The sequence below is a fragment of the Callorhinchus milii genome, unplaced genomic scaffold (assembly GCF_018977255.1).
Source record: "Callorhinchus milii isolate IMCB2004 unplaced genomic scaffold, IMCB_Cmil_1.0 Scaffold2, whole genome shotgun sequence".
In the NCBI taxonomy this organism is placed as follows: domain Eukaryota; kingdom Metazoa; phylum Chordata; class Chondrichthyes; order Chimaeriformes; family Callorhinchidae; genus Callorhinchus; species Callorhinchus milii.
This window is the reverse complement of record NW_024704743.1, coordinates 78,966,358-78,987,619: the sequence shown is the minus strand read 5'-3', so window position 1 is coordinate 78,987,619 and position 21,262 is coordinate 78,966,358. Positions and strand designations below refer to the sequence as shown.

Sequence of the window (21,262 nt, the reverse complement as noted above, 5' to 3'; positions counted from 1 at the left end):
AATGGAAATGAAAGGCATCTCTGGCCTAGTTATACCTCTCTAACTAGCGAATTACATAGTACGGCTCTGTGACTTCATGCAACTCAAGATTTAAAGTTCAGTGTTATTTTCAGCACAGAAGAAAAAATGTGTTTTGGTGTTCTGTGAGTGCAGGATTGTACCTTCAAAGATTTATAGAAGCAAAGCTGGGCTAAGTCTGCTGTAGGAGATTTGTACATTTCAATATCCATCACTGGTTTCTATAGTTTTCTATTTACAAACAACATCAAACAATTAATAGGAAGAGGTGCTTCATATTTAAATCATGGAGCTATGAACCCAAAAGTGTTCCATAGTTCATTCATAGTTGAGATACAAAGGGTTTTCATCTAATATGTAACAGCTGACAACTGGGGATGTAGGGTTGCCTTGTGAGACTGAAGTGGTGGACTAATAGATATAGAAAGAAAGTACAGTAGTTTGCAGCAGAGGTGGGAGAGAATTATCAGGCACATGGGCAATAAACGTGTTCACCAGCAATATGCAAGGATTGGGAATTTCAATGAGGATAACCAAAGGAACAGTCAAACAGCCAGATCTTGAGACAGACCTTGAAGGAGGCGAGGGAAGGGGCAAAGCGAAGGGACTCCGGGATGGCTCAGTGAGCATATTCACCACAACAATGTGATACTAAACCAGCAAAGATACCAGCTTCAGTAGCTGGTCTGTGCTGAGCTATCCCATCCCAATTGGAGCTATGTAAGGCCACTACAATTGGTCACAGAGTCCTTGGGCAAGGTGTGGGGAGAGGGAAAATCAGTCAGGTTTTCTGCTCCTGTCCCTGACTACTTGACATGCTCAAATTCCCCAAGAAACAAATTCATTAGCCATTTGCCTATAAATATACAGTCACTGCACTTGACAGAAAACTCGGAAGAGGCTTAAGATGTTTTGATGTGATGAGGCACTCTGTGAAAAGCTAGGATTATTTTAGTATTATTCATTTCATTGCTGTTTGTGGGCTGTTGCAAATTAGCTGCTAAAAACACGACAGTCACTAATTACAGAAAGTAATTAATTATATGCATAGCACATCAACTGTTTAGGTATGTTTCGAGACAGTATCAAATGCAAGTATTAGAAAGTGCCTGTGTATGTATTTCAGGTGAGAATAGCCTCAAGCTTGACTCTCCTCCATTATCACATTCCTTCCAGCACTCATTAGCTAGATTCTCAGGGGAAGACTGAGCATCTCCCTTAATACCAGAAGGCTCATAGACCCAGTGCAACGATATCCCAGCTCGAGTCAGCAGCTTCAGGAGAGAAGGAGAGTAAATAAGAAACAAATATTGAGGAGATGTAACTGTAATAGAATGAAATTTAAATATAAGAATCAGCTGAGATGTCAGCACTAATTATCGCTCTTGCACAGAAAGCAGTAAAGTCTAATTATAAGATACAGAGTCTGCAGAAAGTTGCTCAGGAATTGACCTGCATTTACTCATGGGAATTGTCAGCACTTTGCTGTTTGCATCTGATTTACTTGTGGCAAATATCTGTGCTTGTCATAGTGGGGGATATGAATGCAGTGGGATGGACTATTTTTCTTGCTTAATTTTACCATCCAGTACCGGCATGAAATATTCCCAAGCCAGTTCTAGAAAAGGGGAGAAAGACCCCAGGAATGCACTGTAACGACAACAACAACCTCAGATCTATCTGTGCTGCACCACAGTGTCATTGCCTTTCTGCACACAACCCATTCTCATACTGTCTTATAGACAGAGGCTCACAGTTGTAGAATAGTAAATCATTGTTGTTAAAGTTTTATTGCAAAATATAGGCTGTCTTGTGCTGTGGACGTTTACCCATTAACCTGACTCAGTTATTAACAGTCTTGCCTTATAGTCAAAAGGTTTTGGGTTCAAGCCTCACATCGGGACTTTTAACTCAATATCATCTCGGCTGACACTCCAATTCAGTGCTGGGGGAGGACTGCATTGTTGGACTGTTCAAGTGGATGTTAAAGGTCCCATGACACTATTTGAAAAGACACGGCAATTCCCCTGGTGTCCAGGCGAATAATCCCCCGGATAAAATTAGTCATTCACTTGTGGGACACTACTCTGCACAAACTGGCTTCTGCATTTGCCTACAAAACGCAGTCACTACACTTCACAGTAAATCTTTTGAAGCGCTTTGAGATATTCTCCCGACGTACAAGATGCTATATCAAATGTAAGAATTATTACTACTGCTAGGAGCTGGATCAATTCCTTTTAATGCCTTCGATTTAAGGGAGTCGATTTTTCTCTGGAGCTGGATTCGAAGTCAGGCCCCAAAAGGAACGTGCTGTGACTTACTGCACCCAGTTCCCAAGTAGCTTTTTTTAAAATCCTTTTTGGTTTATTTTTCATTTATTCCTCACTAATACAAAGTGCTTTACTTACAGTAAGTTCATCCATCTTTTCCAAAGGCCACCAGCCTTTGAGACGTTTTTGCTGAAATATCGAGATAAGTTTAGCCTTTGAATTCTCTTCCAGCATGTCTAAGTCGCATTTCTTAGCTGATTTTGCCCCACAAGGAAATCCATTCAGATTGAGTTCCACGGATCCTATTGACAAAGTGGTTTAGAAAACAAGAAATACACATGGAAAACTTGTCAGTTATTTGAGATTTCATCAATGAGCTATCTGTAAGTTGTGGATAATGATGTGAAGTCAATCTTTCATCTGGCCTATGTTTTTAGCTCTCTCAACACAATGTGGTTAATACAAGAAACGGGGTGAGTTACCAAGAAAATGTGAAGTGTCCACTAATCTGTGGAGCAGCAGCATTTTAATTTAAAATACACATGGTATGCAAGTAGGCAGTCTGCAAAATATGCAGTCAGTTCACTTTACAATATATTCTGTGAAGCGCTTTGAGATGTCCCAATGATTATTATTATTATTACATTTTAGTATTGATATTTTAAAAAGAACTGTAAATTGTAGCTAGCCTGGTGAAAGAAAATAAGGAGTCAGCAAATGTCTTCAGTGAATAAAGGAATTGTAATGCACGTCTGTTTCTTGCTTAGCTTCCTATCTACCAGAGAAACAATAAATCAATGTGCCTGCAGTTATCAAAGAAGGGGAAAAAATTTGGTGAGAAGAAGAGGAAAACAGACTGGTTGCTGATGTGACATTTACCAGCTCTCTGAAGGTCAACATGTCACTTGATACCTTTTCAAGGTTATCAAAGGCAATACCACAAAAAATGAAAAACAGATGTGAAATGATGTGAGAATACTTCCCAACTCCCTCCCCTAAAAATAAGAACGATTCGGAGTTTCAAAATTTACCTAAGAAATCATTAGATGAAAGCCTCTCAAAGTCCCAGACTTGAAGCACAAGCACTGCGGGAATCTTGCGTTCAGTTTTGTCCAAGGAGAAAATGGATTCCCTTTTCTTTATGACCATCTGTTTCTCTGCAGGGATGTAGTTGAATGGAAAAACAAATCGCCAGTTGAAGTTTCCCTCCCCGGTCAAGGAGTTGTAATGCACGTCTGTTTCTTGCTTATCTTCTTCTTTCCCTCTAAGCCATCTGGAGAAACAAGACATCAATGTGCCTACCCAGTTATAAATGTAGGATTTAGTTCTACATGAATGTTTCCACTCCAGATAACTTGTCCTTGTGCTTTTTCTCATATTAATACTGTATAATCCTGATATATTGATACGCTTTCTAACCTGTACCCATTGTGATATCAATAAAACTATCTTAAATTAAGCCATCCCTCTGATGAAGTGAGGTGAAAGATTCTTTATAACTCAATCTGTAACGTAAAATAGAATTAACAGTAAATGCTCATAGTGGCAATGTACATCCTCTTCACATCCCAATTCCCTGATCTTTCCCTGTATCTTTTTATATTGTTTCTAATGGAATACTTATCTAATTCCCTTTAAATCTTGTCATGACCTCAGCTGCAATAGAAGATGGGCAAAGCGTTCCTCTGTGTTCTAATTTTCCTCTCAGTATTGAAAAAATCACTGGGTTAGGTTCACTGTCAAACTTTGTGAAGGGAATAAAGGGGAATGGAACCACATACCCTTTGATGTAGATGTCGCTTGATTTCTGTCCTGTGATGAAATTCTCATCTTCTAATATGACATCTTCTGTGTTCCAGATAGTTATTCTCAGCTCGTAGCTGCAATGAAACAGGACAGATCAGAGCATGTGTCAGAGACACGACCAGAACTCCTAAATATTTAACCTCAGGACTGAATTTCTAACGCTACCAGAGATACTACATATATATATATATACATATATATACTGGAGACAATAGGCTCCAATACGCCAGATTGATGAAAGGATTTCTAAATACTGAATCCTACATGTAGCGACCTCACTCTGACACCCCCCAATTCTGTTTAGATTCCAATCTCGGCTTGGAATCGCTTCTGCTGCAATCCGACTCCACGGATTGTCAGAATGAGATTGTAGTTGAATTCATAATCAGATTGTAAGGAGGAGAGTTATGGCAGGTTATGAGCAAACTAAAAGGACCTGAATAAAATGTAATTTAAATAAAATATAGATAATAATAGGTGTCTGTGAGAAGATTACAATAATGTAATTGAATCTAGGTTTCTGATGACAACACACCAGCTTGGGTACTCTGTCAGGATGAAGCACTAATGAGTTAGATAAAGCATTGGCAGATTTGGAGCAAAGCTCCTTCTGCTCTGTTTCTAACAAGCAACTATCTTAATTCCAACCTCAGAATAACAGTCATTACTGCACTGGTGTGACATTTCCATCTCCCACACCTCCTGTGAAGTGCTTTGAGTTGTCTCGATGATGTGTAAAGGCACTAAATCAAATGCAAGGATTATTATAATAATAAATATTAATCCTTGCACTTGATATAGCGCTTTTTACTTCTTCTAGACCTCTCAAAGCGCTTCACAGAATTTACTGTAAAGTGGATTGACTGAATATTTGTGGGCGAAATGGAGCAGTCAATTGCACACGGCAGTGTCCCATAAAAAGTCGTGAATTGAGTGACCAAATTATTAGTGTTTTTTTTTCTTGAGGGATTATTATCAGGCGTTTGGAGTAAGGAAACTTGCCCAAGGTTTCACCCTGCCGGGAATCAAATCCAGGTCTCTCGCTTGTGAGGCGAGTGCTCCAACCACTAAGCTACAGGATTCCAAATTGTAAAACTGTATTATAACCTTTTATTCACTGGTTAGACACCTGCCAGCTCTCTGGCTGTCATCTTATGTAGCAGTTTTGCCATAGCTGATGGTGTACAGTAACCAGCGGAAAACATTGCGACTAAAACAGAAAAGAAAGCAAATATTTGATAATGATTCAAACTATTGGTTGAGCTGTGTTACAATTCAGATTTTCTGAAGAGTGAGGTCACAAGATAGGCACCACATTTGTTTTAAGTCGTATTTACATATATAATACTGTAATACGATACCTTTGTGAATCATAATACTTACAATACAAAATATACACTTAGGCTTCATAAATGAGTACATGCTGAAAATGTTGAATGTGAAACAGCTGAGGAATGTTCACAGTAATGACAGAGGAAGGCAATATAAGGAAAGGAAGAGCTTTGAGATGTCTCGAAGATGTGATAAGATGCTATATCAAATGCAAGGATTATTATTATAAGGGCTGGAGGATTAGAGTTCAATGCTGCATCCATTTAATGTTAAATTATGGGTATCAGGCTGTACACTGCTCTTGCAGAAAAAGACATTTTTACTTAAGTATCATGTTTGAAGTTGAAATTTTCTTCTACCCTTTAGGCTTGCGTGGCGATATATCAATAGGCGGTCCGGGAGGAGGCATATCCATAGGAAACATGTCCACCCACATCTGAACTCGGCCCTATGGGAAGATGAGAAGGAACAATTATCCATTTACCTTCTTCACTAAGGATGAACGCACACATTTGCCAACACAATTTGAAGACAACACTGAGACAAAAGTTACAGCATAGAGAATTAAAAGGAAATTGTTGCATCAATGGGGAGCTTTAAGGCAGGTTCAAGTCTAAAATCAGCAAGGTCTCTACCATCAACTGGGCAGCATCCCAACCAACACAGCAGATTGGACACAGCACCTTTGCACAACATTTCTTCTATAGATAGAAATGTTTGCATTTTAAAAGGTCCAGAATTTGGCAAATTCTCAAAGACTTAATTATTGAAGCCAATTTTCTTACAATTTCTTTTAAGAAAGTTAAGACTGAATTCAACAATTTGCCGAATTCTGGATGTTCTGAAATGCTACACAAATAGGGCAAAATGTACAGCCAAGTGGGAGTTTCCTCCTACCTCCCAAAGACCCCAAAGAGGTCTATCCATTCAGATGCTGCAGGGCAAACAATAATGTAGAAGCAAAACACCAAACCTCAGCCTGTTATTTTCTGAATGGAAAAGTCATCCTGAGCCTAACCTGTGCATACATTCAGCCATTTGGTGAAACAGTACAAACTGCCCTTATCTATATTTAGGTCAAGATGTGGCCTGGTGATGCTTGTCCCCTTATTCTCTGTATACAGCTGCTGTACCATAGCTCCAATATTTTGCCATAAACATTACACTCTGCAGTGGAAACGGTCTATTGCAGTTAGCAAGTCACATTACCTGTTCGATGCCTGGCTTCTCTTTGTGATACAGAGGCCGTGTTTCAATGTGTTCGGGGACCAGTTTATATCCAGCGCCGGGGATCGCTGACCAATAATTTAGCACCTTAAGAGCCAGGTGTTCATGTGATTCCACCTCTTCATCTAGAACATAAACACACAGAAAAGGCTCAGTCCCTTGGACATTTGAGATTTGCAGTGTTCCGTAGAGATCAATGAAACACTACTGTGTGTCTATCTAGCACAGTGGTAATACTCTCGCCTCTGAGTCAAAAGGTTGTAGGTTCGGTCAGAAGGTTGTAGGATTCACATAGTCTAAGCTGACACTCCAATTCACTGCTGGGGGAGGGGGTTGCGTTGTTAGAGATGCCATCCTTCGGATGAGATGTTAAAGGTAACGTTCAAGATCCCATGGTACTATTTGAAAGGAGGGAGTTACTCCCAGTGTCCTAGCCAATAAAAGCCCAAATTTAAAAAAATGGATATGACCAACTCCTTGTTCTCACCCCGCAACCTTCCATCCAGCAGCAGACAGTTTTGAAACCTGAGGAGTATTTTGTCATCTTAGTCTGCATCTAGCTAGGAATATAAGGGGTACGTGGGAAGAAATGCTTATCCCTGTGTGAGTATCTAATTGTTTGTCACAGTGTATGATTCATCACTTGAGAACAAGGTGTAAATGTTTAACTTTCCTCTTAAACTTTTTGATGCATTGCTGCTGGATTGTGAAATGATACAGAGCCCTTTACTGGACATGTGCGGTATTGCTGCACCTGCAGAATGAGCTTTCTGTGACACTACTAACCTTGCTTTTGATACAGCAATTTACCACATTGAAATATTTCAAAGAGCTTTTCACAAGAAATTACCTTCAAAAGAAAGTGAGTGTTTTAAATTTTGAAATAACACAAGCCTTAGAAAATCATAGTCCAGGCTGACACTCCAATGCTGTGCTTTGGATGATACAGAGTGCTGTATTTTCAGAGATGCTGTCCTTTCGATGAGACCTTAAACCTAGATCCTGTCTGTCTGATCATTGTAGCTAAGGTTAAAGATACCATGGCACAATTAGAAAAAGGAAGAGACTTTCTCTGGTGCCCTGGCCAACAATTGGTCAATTGGTCATTCATTTTGTGGCTGTTTGTGGGATATTGCCACGTGAAAATTGTCTGCCACGTTAGTTTACAAAATAGGGTCACTACACTGACAGTAAACCCAGTTTGAGGCATTTCAAGGACGTGATAAGGTACTACATCAAATTCAAGGGTGATTATTATTGTTATAACAGCTCCTCTGGGATGTAGACACCCAGAGAAAAGGGTTGAATTCAAGCTCCTCGTTCTCACGAGGATGCCTCACTTACCCTACCTGTGTGACCTCCTAAAATCCTACCAATCCAGCTGCTCTCTTCAATCAATGAACACTGTCCCACTATGTGTCCCCCACCCTATCCGTCCCATCATCAGCTTTTGGGCTTTCAGCGGTTTTGCCCCCACACTCTGGAACTGCATCCCAGAATCCTTCCAACTTGCCCCCTCCCTCCCCATAATCAAACCCTACCTCAACACTTATCCGCTGACCACACTTTCATTAATTTCTCCACTCTCCACCCTCTTCAACTACCATCCCCCAACTTGGGTGCTCACCCAGCAGACGTGAAAGGCTCAATGTAACTGAAGCTGTTCTCTGACCATGTAACACAATAAATAACTTATAAAGTACTTACAGCTATGCAGCTGAATAATAATTATGACATTTATTTCAAACACATCATTTGCACGCTGCTTACACAAGTCACAGAGTGCAGACCAATCAGCATGTATTAATTTACAGGCTGCACTTGGCAAGACTTCTGTAGTCCAAAATCAAATATAAAGTTCAACTCAAGAAGAAGGAATATTACTGTCTTTATAAATTCAGTATTCATTTGAAAAGTTGGGAAACAGTCACTGCTTGAAATATAGTAATGTTGGAAAAGCTATCATCTCCTGGTATTATGCTGATCAGTGCTGCTCATTAGGAAGCTCACTGGTACTGCTATGCTCCTGGAGAGGGTTTCACTTATGGTTCAGTTGCTAAAGCCACTGCTATTTCTGAACGGGAACCACACAGACCAAGAAGGCACTGCCCTCTTCACTCAGTGTGATCCCTATGGGTCTGTGCACAACAATTAGCCCCAGCACTCTGGGATTAGAGAGGGAAAAACTGGCCTGGATTCCTGCTCCTGATTACTATCCCTCTTCTGGAAAATGAATCCGTGTGAATGTTGCAAGACCAGACTAGGTTGTGATGATTAATAATAATGATCTTTACATTTGATATACAGTAGCATCTCACATGTTGGGAGGACATTTTAAACCATGTCACAGGATTTACTGTAAAGTATAGTGACTGTTTTTTTGTAGGCAAACACAGCAGCCACTTTGCGCACACCAATGTCCAACAAACAGCCTTGAAACAAATGATCAATTTTATCTCAGGCTAAGATACCGGAAGAGATTCCCTTCTCATTTCAAATTGTGCCATGGGATCCTTAATATCCACCCGAACAGGCAGTCAGGCAGGACCTCAGTTTCAGGATGTCCCTACAAATGCAGCACACCTCCAGCGCCTCATTGGAGAGTCAGCCCAGACTACATGAGCTCAAAGTTCTAACATGGGGCTTGAACCCACAACCTTCATTCTCAGAGGCGAGAGAGTCCTACCAACTGAGCCAGGCTGACAGTTAATGCCTCCTTGAGGGTTGAATAGTCCACTAAGGCTCTAGTCTTACTTGACAAGACTTGTGCAGAGTCAAAAAATGAAACATAAAGGTGAGAAAGAATATTAGTATTGTTTTTATAGATTTACTATTCAGTAGATAAAGAACAATCACTTGGGCAACTCAGTGCCTGTGGAATTATGCACCTTGAGAAGGGGGGAAGAAAATGACAAGAATAAATATTGATATTCACCATCCTCCAAAAACATTGTTTTGCCTCCGAAGACCATGCCTTCCACCTCAATCTCTCCTGTTCTGAAGTGAGGTCCCTGCAAACCATTTTCTTTGCATAGTTTGATAAGTATCTCAGTGGGTTTCACTGCGTCACGCCACACATTATAGCCCTCTCTGAAATTACAAACAAGACCTGTTTCAAACACAGACGAAACAACTAGGAATGATGTGTTAATACCATTATAGATTTGACTTTGGTTCTTGCCCAGCCTGAGCCTAAACTCTCTGGGATTATATGAGCAGGTAGTGAAACTCCGGGAGGAGAGGGAGCAGTCCGCTTCAAACAAAATGGAAACCAAGTTATGACATGATGTTTCGGGTCCATAAAATTAGATACCACCTTACAACTGGGGCCAAGAAACAATGGTTGCTGATGCCACTTCCGAGCCCTCAGGTCACGGCTGACATTTCTCTCGGCTTCCAACGCAACTGGACAATTTCCTTCCTTGGGTACAGCACGGCAGGAAACCAGCTAGTCACGGTCATGTCTCCTCTCACATGTGTTTCTAGTTACACTGGTGAGAGTGGTAGTGGGTAACCGACCAGCCACCTATAGGCTGCACCCATGCACAGGAAGCTAACCAGACTAAACCAGAAGTCAGGAAGACCATGAGGTGAATGGTCAATTAATCTGGAGCAATGTACAAGATTTATTCACGTGGCGTACTGGAACGGTGGGAACTTCTGCTAACCACGTTATAAATGAATGTGTACTCTAGTGAGGCACTTTTTAAGAAGGTCACCTTGTATGTGGAACTCTGACTAGTCTGAATGCTCTTAAGAATGGTGATGAGTTTCTGCACGTATCAGATACCAGGCTGGCCAATACCAAAAGTGAATTATAGATTTGAAACCTGTTTTGATGATTCTATCAGGAGATTGCTCAAAACATACTGGGCTAAAATCTGACGACAACCCTGAAGCTGGTGCTACTTTCTTATCTCTTTACCTCTTGATCATTCAAAAACTCGATGAGAAGACTGATGTAAACCCTTCAAAACTCTGTGCTCTGCAGCTACGCCTATCATCTTACAGTCAGAATTTCAGATGAAAACTGAAATCTGCAATTCTCTTCACTGGATCCAGTTCTAACTGGATGACAGAGTGAACACTGGGTTCAATGGAGTAAAGTTAACAACTGCTCACCAAAATTCCAAACTATTTGGGGTCATGGCAATTACCACAGGTTTATAAAACATTTGCATTTCACAATATGTACCAGTGTAGTGTTTGTGGAAATTTGCTGGAACAAACGGCTGCTTACAGAAACAGCCATGAGGTAAATGGCGAATGAATCTGGAGCAGATTATTCACATTAAACCTTCCTTACATGTCGTATTGGTTCGGTAGGCCGCAGGTAGCTCGGTATTTACTGTAAAAGCGGTTTTCCAGATCAATCTTAGTTTGTCCTATCAGATCATCTGTTCCGATCAAATCAAAGTCATAGATTGTTAATGTGAGCAGAGACTCTGCGGGGAAATTAGCTTCAATCTCAAAGGTCCTGTAAAATAAAAGAAATAATTATTGCATTAGAGATACCCATTACCAGTTTCAAAATGAGGAAAAACTAACTTGATTCTAAAGCTATGTAATGGAACCTGTTATGAATCAAACCCTCGAATAATCTAAAGAACTCATACACAGATATGTATACACACACATACAAGCACACACACATATGCACATGTGCACACATGCATACACATATGTACCCAAACACACAGATATATGCATACACATATAGATGCACACACACATATGCACACACACATGCATACAACTAGGCACATACATAGACACACACATATATACACGTGCACATGCTTGCGCAAAGACATTAGAAGTGTCTCTGACCTTCCAAATACTGGGTTAAGCTCTTTGGGGATGTAATTGTCTCGGTCCTTGATTTCAGTCTTTCCCAGCTGGAGCACTATGTAAGGGTCAGCCTTGCCATCAGGATCAGCTGGGTATAGATTCATAGCCTAACAAAAGTTAAATGGTTTGTTGAAACATTAATGTCTGCAATATTGCAATAAATAGTCTTAAAATGCATCTGTTGTGGCACAAAATAAATTTGTCAGTCAAAGTTGATCAAATATATATTTTGAATGGTTATAATTAATATGTGACCCATGGTAAAACTCACCTAATACTTTTTGCTCTTCATCACTTTGAATTGGGAGTTGTAAAACATCAAACACCTGATATTGGTGCTGTGTTTACACACACCTCAGAATATGGGTAGAAAACTAAACTCAGCTGTCTTTAATTTCTCATGTCACACTTGGTAATTTGGTAATGCCTTTATATATTAGAAGTATGAGAAGCCCACACTGACTACATCCTCTTTAACTGTGATTTTGGCCATCTCTCCCCTTCCTATCTCAGCTTCTCCTCTCCCCCAGCTCAGGCTCTGAGTCAGTTATGTGAAGCTCTTTGAGATGTGCTCCTGACATGAAAGGAGCTGTATAAACTTAAAATGTTGCTACGATCACTGTGGTGGTACTTGCTACTGTCATATCCATCTTTGCACAGCAGGAGCGATAATACAATCTGATGTCCTGGTGGGATCAGGAACTACAAGTGGGAACAATATTACATTTACAAATGCTTACGAAAAGATGCATTGAGATAGAATGGCTGTTCTAATAAAGTTCACCATAACTTTGGCAAATTGGTCCTTGGTGCAGTGCTTGAACATAGCACGATAGTTTCTGTATTGTGCATGAAGAGAGATCTGAGAGAAAGGCACTGTTCACACTGGATATTTGTTAACGATTTTCTTGTGACCGTACTTAGAAGTAAAGTAGGAAGTAAAGTGCAAGTGTTACTTACTGCTACAACATAGACTCTGATCAATACTTTGACAGAGATGTTTGGTGGACATCCAAGGAGAAGGTTGCATTGTCCATCTGTGACATTCACATCATCGTCACAACATTTATACACACAGAATGAACCCTGGAGCAAAAGGGAATTAAAGAAGTTTTAGAGCATTATAGAACATTACAGTGCCTCTATTAATGTCCATGTTTCTTTCCAAAGGGGTCAGCTTCTGCACAATCTAGAGCTTACTAAATATCTGAATTTTGAAACTACTGGATGCATTGTCATGTACATTGGATTCAGTGCTCATTAATACACTCTTAACATCACATGATCTGGAGTAGGCCATTCAGCCTGTTAAACCTGTTCTTACTCTTTTATAAATTCATGGCTGATCTTTCAATCCTATTTCATTATTTCTGACTTCTGTTACAACTGCGAATTATGATAACATAATAATCCTTCCATTTCATGTAGCGATTTATCAAGTCGAAATATCTCAAAACACTTCAGAGATTTCTGTAAAATGTAGTGACTGTATTTGTATGAGAATGTGACAACCATTTTGGACACAGCAATATCCCACAAACAGCCATCAATTGAATCAACATATTTTAACTTTGTTGGTCAGAATACTGGGAGAAACTCCCTTCTCTTTACAATGAGGGACATGGGATCTTTACCATCCAGCTGAACAAGCAGATGGGACCTCAGTTTATTCTCATTCAGAGCCCAGCACCTCAGACAATGCTGCGTTCCCCAGCACTAAATGGAATTGTCAGCCCAGGCAATAAGGAGGATAAACAACATGCAAGAAGATCCAGACTAATGTAACTAATGGGCCAGGGAATGGAAGCTGCATCTTAATGCAGACAGATATTAAGTAATTCATTTTGCAACAAGAAACAGATCAGTGTAAAAAATTAAAGAGCATCCGTTAGCAGAAGTGAAAGGAATAGGATTTGGGTGCAGTTAGTGATCATTCCCTGAATGTTTCCCATCTATTGCATCTTGAGGACACTCGAATAGAAATTGAAATGTTATTCTATCTCTGTAAAGATCACTGGTGAGATCACATTTTGAATATTCTGGAACATCTTGGGCACGGTAATACTTAAACACACCTTAAACTTTCCAATAACTCTTTCATCATCTAGACTGCTGTCATCTTCACCTGCTTTACCGCGAAAGAGATCAAATGTTTGCACCCAGTCACTGAAGTCATCAAATTCTGCTTCCAATTCTTTGTCATAGATCTGGTGGGCACAAGTCACAAGTTCATGGCTTCATAAAGTTCATGAGCAAAACTCCAACATATTCGCCAGATAAGCAGGTAATCAGCACAAAATACAATTGTTACTCAAAACCCTCTCAAGAATTATCAGAAGAAGGATCAGTCAGGGGGTGGAGTTGGGGGTGGGAGAGAGAGTGGTGAGGGGAGGGATGGAGATGTGGAGATGTCCTCCTTAACCCCTGCAAATCAAAGTCATAAGCAGGTAGAGTGATCCTGGCTAAATGATACAGAGAAGCTTACTAGTAGCTGTACGGTTACAATTACTACTCAAGAAAAAGGTGCACCATTATTCGCCATATTGGTTAGCTTTTGACTCCTATGACAACAATGATCATTGCTCTCTGACTTGATAATTTGAATGAAATTGTTTTATGCTCTCGGGAGTATAATGTATGGACCCTTTCTCAGCATCCTTTGTTTAATTCCTCCTTTCTTTCAAATAAAAAAACCTCAAATGAGTTGGTTAATAATTTCACACTCAATGTGATAACATATTCAAGGTCCATAGTGTAATATCTAAACCTCATAGGCATGACTGTACCTCTAGAGTTGTTAAACTAGATTTCACCACATTGGATTTCTTTCTGACAATTTTATCCTTTTTCTTCTCGCCGTCTTCACCATTCACATTGATGATAAGTGTATCCTTCGTCTCCTGTTCTGGAAGTGAAGGCAAAGGGGTCAGTAACAAGCATCACCTACTAATGCAGTCACATTAAAGAATCAGAGAATTTACAGTGCCATTCAGCCTGTAAAGCCCTTGCTGGTGCTGGCTGCTCCACTGGACCGAACTAATCTAATCTAATCTAAAGCGGTCTGAGATGCCGTTTGGCGTGGAGGGCGCTAAATAAATCCAAGTTGTTGTTGTAATCCCAACTCCCTGCTCTGTTCTACACCCTTTAATATTGCTCCCTTCCAAATATGATTTACAAAACCAAATCAGTTGAAAAAAATGCAATTGTCCTACTGGAGGATAATCATTAAAATAATAAAATAATACAATCCAGCTCTGTTATAACGTATCCTAGTGCAGGTTGTTTATAATTGTGTATTCCGTGGACCCCATGTTATAATAGAAATAACAACACACTTCTGGCTTCCAGTGCTTCCTGAACATAACAGGAAGTGCAGTGCGCAGGAAGTGACACCAGTGGTGCTTCATACACAGAGCACATAGCCACAGTGTACAGGAAGTGATGTCAGAGGCGGCCATTTTATCTATTCTGTAATAATTATTATCACTTTACGCAAAGCCGGACTGGACTTTTCACAACATTTTATCCCAATGGTTGTTGGGATATGCTGATATGCTGATATGCTGATATGCTGATCTTTATTACTCACTAATTTTGTGTTGAGGTTCACAATCCTAAGAAATCTGTCAATGGAGCATTTCAGGAGTATTCCAAACTACGGCACAGAGTGACGGAACATGGCTCTGTACCCGTGAATCCTTGGTGGTGGGCTACTGGTTTGTGGAATGGAGACCCGGTATTTCTTCACATGAACGGACGGGCGAGGGTCGAGGCCTCCGGGCTAATCGATGAAAAGCATTTTTTGGCCAGGCAGTACATTACCACCCCTCCTCGGCACATCGAGGCCCGAAAATACATGGTCGACACAAAGAAAACTTAAAGGTCACACTAAGGCCGACAATTTGCAATAATATTCACCATGCCAAAAATAAAAAAACACGGCAGAGGCTTCAATCTGAAAAGGGATAAACCCTTTACCAGAGGTATGTGCTGCCATCTTGTGGATGATAATTTAACACTTAGGATAGTTCCGAAATGTTGCAAACATCACCCCCAAAACCAAATTGCAGTGGAATAGAGTTAGTTAAAGTATCCCAACTCAATGTACAAAATGTACCAACACTATTAACCATACCACTACTTACATTTGATAACAATGGCTATAGTTAGACCTCGCAGGTGTGGTTGCACAGAGTTGTTTTGCTCTAAGCATTTACTTACTATTTTCAAATTCATCATCTTGTAGATCCTGGCTTCTTTCTTTCAAAATTGTCTGATCAGAGACATAAATGAAGACATGTGGTCAATTCTATATATTGTATAAATTCTAAGAAGTACTACGTGATGTATTTAAGTTTAACAATTTGCTAATTCTCCTGTGACTCTGGCAATGAGGCATTTCTGTCAAAAATGCTGAACATTAGCACCCCATCAACAATACATGCAGAATATATGAATCAATAATTTCCAAAGAATAATGATATAATAATAATCCTTGCATTTGATATAGCGTTTTTCACGTCGGGAGGACGTCCCAAAACGCTTCACAGAACACACTGTAAAGTGAATTGACTGTATATTTGTGGGCGAACGCGGCAGCCAATTGTGCACAGCAATGTCCCACAAACAGTCGTAGATTGAAAATGACCAATTTATTATTGTTTTTGGTTTTGGAGGGATTATTATTAGTCGTGTGGAGTAAGGAAACTTGCCCAAGGTTTCGCCCTGCCGGCAATCTCTATAAGGTTTCCTCTGAGTTCAATACTTTCAAGATTGAAGAGCTCTTGCTCATCTAATCAATGCTCATTTATTTAACTCTGTGTATCATCCCCATTAATCTCCTTTTAACTGTCTCTAGTACCTGGGCAGCCCCCTTATGTCGTGGTGACCAAAACTCAATGGCAATTTGGCACTTGACAATGCATTGGGGGTTAATTTTAGATTGTGGTTCCAAAGTTGTGTTAACTGTGTGCAGATCCATGTATACAGAGAGAATTACAAGTGTCCTGAATTAGATGATTAACAAACAAGCATTTGATGAAATGGCCCCTCTTGTTGACCAAACCTTCTGAGCTTTCTCCATGGACGAGTAGTATTTTGACCACCAGTCCACAACGTTTTCACCATCATCAATGCCAGATTTTCTCCTCCTCGTGGTGTACTTTCGTGACAGCTTCCTTTTCTGAAATAAATCAAAATGCAACATAAGACAGGTTCAATCTATGTATTCCTGATGGAAGAACAGTTTGGTTAGTGCTGTAGCTAATTTATAATTTGTGGGTTGATCTATTATCTGCAATATTCTCATTTCCACAATATGGCCTTACCAATTACTGGGGTTATCAGTCTCTCTACTGTATTTAGTCATTTAATGATACTTTATCAATTGTTACTTTCCATCAATCAAGATTATTTGGGGTGATACTTCTCACAGAAAGATATAGAATTACAATTTCACTCTGAGGCTAATCATCACTCCTTTTTCTACTAACAATATTATTTGGTAAAGAATGCAGTCTTCCTAAAATCTGCTGTGTGCTCTGTTACTATATTGGCGACTAGTTAAGTTCCATGTTTTAATACCAGGGAACAACTTACAGAAAGGTAAGTAGTAAAGGGAAGTTAATTTACCTTTGCACTTGATTTAGCGGTGATCTTTGGTGGTTCAGATAGAGTCTCAGATTCAATATTTACAGAGATTTCAGCAACTTGTGTTTCTATTTCTGATGGTGCAGCGAAAATGGCACCTAGAAAATACACCCATATTTAGTAAATCATTTAATATTATGTAAACATCACTGCAAATCCTGATATCTCAAACTCAAAGAAAATTCATTATTAGGAGATTCAAGTCTAAAGTATGTCCAGTATTTACATAGAGCTTTTCATATCGGAAAGTCACCTTAAAGTGCTTAACTAACAGTGCAAGGAATGAAAAGAAATTTGTCACTGAAGTGTAAAATGCTTTATCCTTTTAAGCACTTTTAAATTCTTGTTAGAATTCATAATTTGAATCTGAGTTTCCAGTCAGAATCTAACTCTTCCCAGTCCCGTTTCTCCTCTAACTCCTGAAGCCCGAAAGTCCATAATCTTAGCATTTAAGACCATTTTGTTTTAAGATTTAAGATCACACACAATTATGGATAATTCTTAAAAAAGTCTTTAGAAGACGATTGAACAGTTCTTAAAAAGAAACCGCCTCCGAATTAAGATTGAACTTAAAGAGTTTGCCGCAATTCTGTACAATCATAAATTTTAATTCAAAAGAGCCTCAAAGGCTAAGAGTAATTGGAATTTCATGCCTCTGGAGCTACTAATCAGACTGAGGATCAGAGCACCATGTTCAAGTCCATGTTTTGGATAATGCATTTATGAGATGTAACCAAGACCCTATTCAATTCTGTTTAAATAGCTTCCTCTCACAACTTAAGATCACTGTGTTCTGTTCAACCAACCAAGACTGTGCAAAAGATTCTGTTGTGCATAAACCACAGGCTTGGCGCAACATCAATCAGTAACAAAACAGGAAACAGGAAAGGAAAGAAAGGGATGAGGAGAAGTTGGAAGAAGAAGCAAATAACCTAAAGAAACCTAATGATTGAAATACACCACCTGAAGCAGTCGTTGAATCAGATACTGTAGTATAGAGGCATTCTCAAGAGGAAACTAGACCTTCACATGAGGAAGAAGGGAACAGAAGGATATGGAAAGGAGTACGGAATCGGTGAAGATTCATGTGGCTCTGACTGGTTGGGCTGATTCCCTGCTGTACATTCTTCGTAAATACATCAAACAGAAATAATTACACTGTCACTATTTACAGGAAACCATGTGAAATGTTTCAAGATGTTTTGACGATGCAATAAGGTGCTATATCAAATGCAGGAAAGAGGAATGAAAGAAAAATATGTGACAAAAGGAACTATTGGCGGCAAAGGATATGCTTTTGTTTGGATGAGATATCAAAATGAGCTCCCCTCCCCTCAGCATGTTCAGTGGACGTTAACGATTCCATTACACTATTTAAAAAGAGAAAGGAATAATTTCCCAAAATCCTACAGATAAATTGGTCATTTCCCTACGGGGCATCCTTGATACCTTGGCTGGTGCAGTTTCTTACAAACTCAGTGACTGTACTTGATAGCAATTTTATTGTGAAGCACTTTGAGACATTTTGAAGTATAGGTACTATGTCGAATGCAAGGATTATAAAAGATAAAGAGTGAAAAAGCTACGTTGGAGGAGAGGAGATTGCACTTTACATCATGAGCTATGTACAAATAACGTTTTATGCAACTTCAGTTCCCAAAATTCTATTACTGTCGAATGTTCTGCCTCTGCTATCTGACTCCAATGATGAACGCATTATATACAGTAGGTGTAAAATAATTTAAAATCCGTCATACTTCAGCTCCCAAAAGATTTTTTTGTTAGCTGCAACACAAATCCAATTTACATGCATTATAACATAAAATGGATTTATTATAATCGGGTAAAGATTGGCCAAAATAAAGTCCATTTATATGACGATCAGTGGTGACAAGACTAGGAGTATCATTAATTGTTGTTTCAACAACAACAGCAACAATAATGTCAACAACAACTAGCATTGATATAGCGGTAGCGTCTTCATGTGGCGTAGTGTCTCGGAGTGCTTCTAATTGACTGAGAACAGAGTTTGAGAAAAGAACTCAGGTGTTCTCACCATTCTCGCCCTCTGCCTCTATCACTGCCGGTCGAGGACGATTAGTAGGTTTGTATAAGTATTGTTTCAAAGAATTAATGGTGTGCGTTCCCACGAGAGTACTGCGACCAAAAGCTCTCCAATCCACAACGGAGATACCAAGAGGAGGGTGCAGGAGCTCATTTTCAGGAAGTTCCTGTTAAAATAAATAGTCACATGTTTCTTTCACATTTCCAAATTAATACCCTTAAAATGTATTAATTTTATAGTTGTTCAGTACAATATACCGAGCAACTGAAACAAATGCAACTAACTGGCCACTGCTTATCACAAGAGAGATTTACACGAGACCCTTCATCCCATTTGATCCCCACCTGTGTACATACCTGTAATTGATTATTTTATAGGATTCCCAATGCTGAAAAGTAAGTAATTGATATTTTTTATCCAGTGGTATGGTTAAAGTTCTTACCTCCCTTTTGGGTAAAAATTCCATTCACCATCATGCATTGCCTTTAACTAATACAGTCAGACAACACCAAAGATGCTGTACGTAATACTGAACTATTATTACGGAATTATTGACCTTATACAAAATTTCTACCCCTATGACATTTTAAGAATTCTTTCGCAAAGCAAGACTGAGATATGAGAAACCGTTTTTTTTCAGAAATAGTGGGACAAACATTATAACCTTGACATGTTAATTAACACATTAGTTGATGTGTGTGTTGGACCCCCCCTTCTCCCAACTCCACCACAATGGTTTGGAGTAAAGCTGGCGTGGAGGACCTTAACTTATTAGCTTTTGGAACACAGCATTGGAGGGAAATACCAGCTATACTTAGGGCTGTTAATCCGCACTCCAATGCAACAATCCATAAACCAACAATTGAATGTTTGACCAGTTTTGGGCCCAACCAAGGAAATCCATGGTGCAGTAGGAGGTTATTATTTCTTTACTGTCACTAAATATTGTGACCGAGTCAGGGAAGTGGTTTATCTATGGACTGGTCAATAAATTCAGACGATGCAAAAAGATTGCAACGGGATATAGATAGGCTAGGGGAGTGGGCGAGTAGGTGGCAGATGGAATTTAATGTGGGGAAGTGTGAAGTTATTCACCTAGGTAGAAAAAATAGAAAAACAGATTATTTTCTAGAGGGGGAGAGATTAGATAGTGTTAGTGTTCAGAGGGATTTGGGTGTCCTTGTACACCAGTCTCAAAAAGTTAGTCTGCAGGTGCAGCAGCAACTAAGAAGGTGAACGGCATGTTAGAGTTCATTGCAAAAGGTTTAGAGTACAAGAGTAGGCAAGTCTTGCTGCAACTATATAGGGCCTTGGTGAGACCGCACCTAGAGTGTTGTGTGCAGTTTTAGTCTCCTTATTTAAAAAAGGACATAGTTGCCCTAGAGGGGGTGCAGCGTAGATTCACTCGGTTAGTTCCTGGGATGAGGAGACTGACCTATGAGGATAGGCTGAATAAACTAGGGCTATATTCTCTAGAGTACAGAAGAATTAGGGGGGATCTTATTGAAACATATAAGATTCTTAAAGGGCTGGATAAAGTAGACACTGAGGGTCTGTTTCCCCTGGTAGGAGAATCTATAACCAGGGGTCACAGTCTTAAAATTAAGGGTCAGCCTTTTAGAACAGAGTTGAGGAAACATTTCTTCACTCAGAGGGTAGTGAATTTATGGAATTCACTACCCCAGAAGGCTGTAGATGCTCAGTCCTTGAACATCTTCAAGGGTGAGACTGATAGATTTTTAAAAAATAGAGAAATTAGGGGATATGGGGGATAGGGCTGGTAATTAGAGTTAGGTCTGAAGATCAGCCATGATCTTATCGAATGGCGGGGCAGGCTCGAGGGGCCGAATGGCCTACTCCTACTCCTAATTCTTATATTCTTATGTTCTTATATCACATGGATGTAATTCTCATCAATATGCTAATTAACACTACAGGTGAAAATTGATCCTGGTGTGTTTTAGCCCAATTTTCTCACTTCACAGCTAAAAATATAATATTTTCAACACAATGTATACCAGAATATTTTTGATTATAGTCG

At 39.6% G+C, this 21,262-nt stretch overlaps 1 protein-coding gene across 1 annotated transcript in view; it reads right to left on the bottom strand.

Moving 5' to 3' along the window:
- Positions 1 to 21,262, bottom strand: part of fer1l6 (fer-1 like family member 6) — a 65,774-nt gene that overhangs the window by 6,790 nt on the left and 37,722 nt on the right. The window contains exons 26-40 of the mRNA XM_042346997.1: positions 19,213 to 19,387; positions 17,139 to 17,254; positions 16,573 to 16,689; positions 15,729 to 15,780; positions 14,294 to 14,412; positions 13,583 to 13,714; positions 12,468 to 12,593; positions 11,487 to 11,614; positions 10,963 to 11,133; positions 9,592 to 9,746; positions 6,639 to 6,781; positions 5,789 to 5,877; positions 4,073 to 4,171; positions 3,323 to 3,564; positions 2,430 to 2,593 (exon numbers count right to left, since the gene is read on the bottom strand). Coding sequence (XP_042202931.1) covers positions 2,430 to 2,593; positions 3,323 to 3,564; positions 4,073 to 4,171; positions 5,789 to 5,877; positions 6,639 to 6,781; positions 9,592 to 9,746; positions 10,963 to 11,133; positions 11,487 to 11,614; positions 12,468 to 12,593; positions 13,583 to 13,714; positions 14,294 to 14,412; positions 15,729 to 15,780; positions 16,573 to 16,689; positions 17,139 to 17,254; positions 19,213 to 19,387 — 2,028 coding nt within the window. The remainder of the gene's footprint in view (positions 1 to 2,429; positions 2,594 to 3,322; positions 3,565 to 4,072; positions 4,172 to 5,788; positions 5,878 to 6,638; positions 6,782 to 9,591; positions 9,747 to 10,962; positions 11,134 to 11,486; positions 11,615 to 12,467; positions 12,594 to 13,582; positions 13,715 to 14,293; positions 14,413 to 15,728; positions 15,781 to 16,572; positions 16,690 to 17,138; positions 17,255 to 19,212; positions 19,388 to 21,262) is intronic.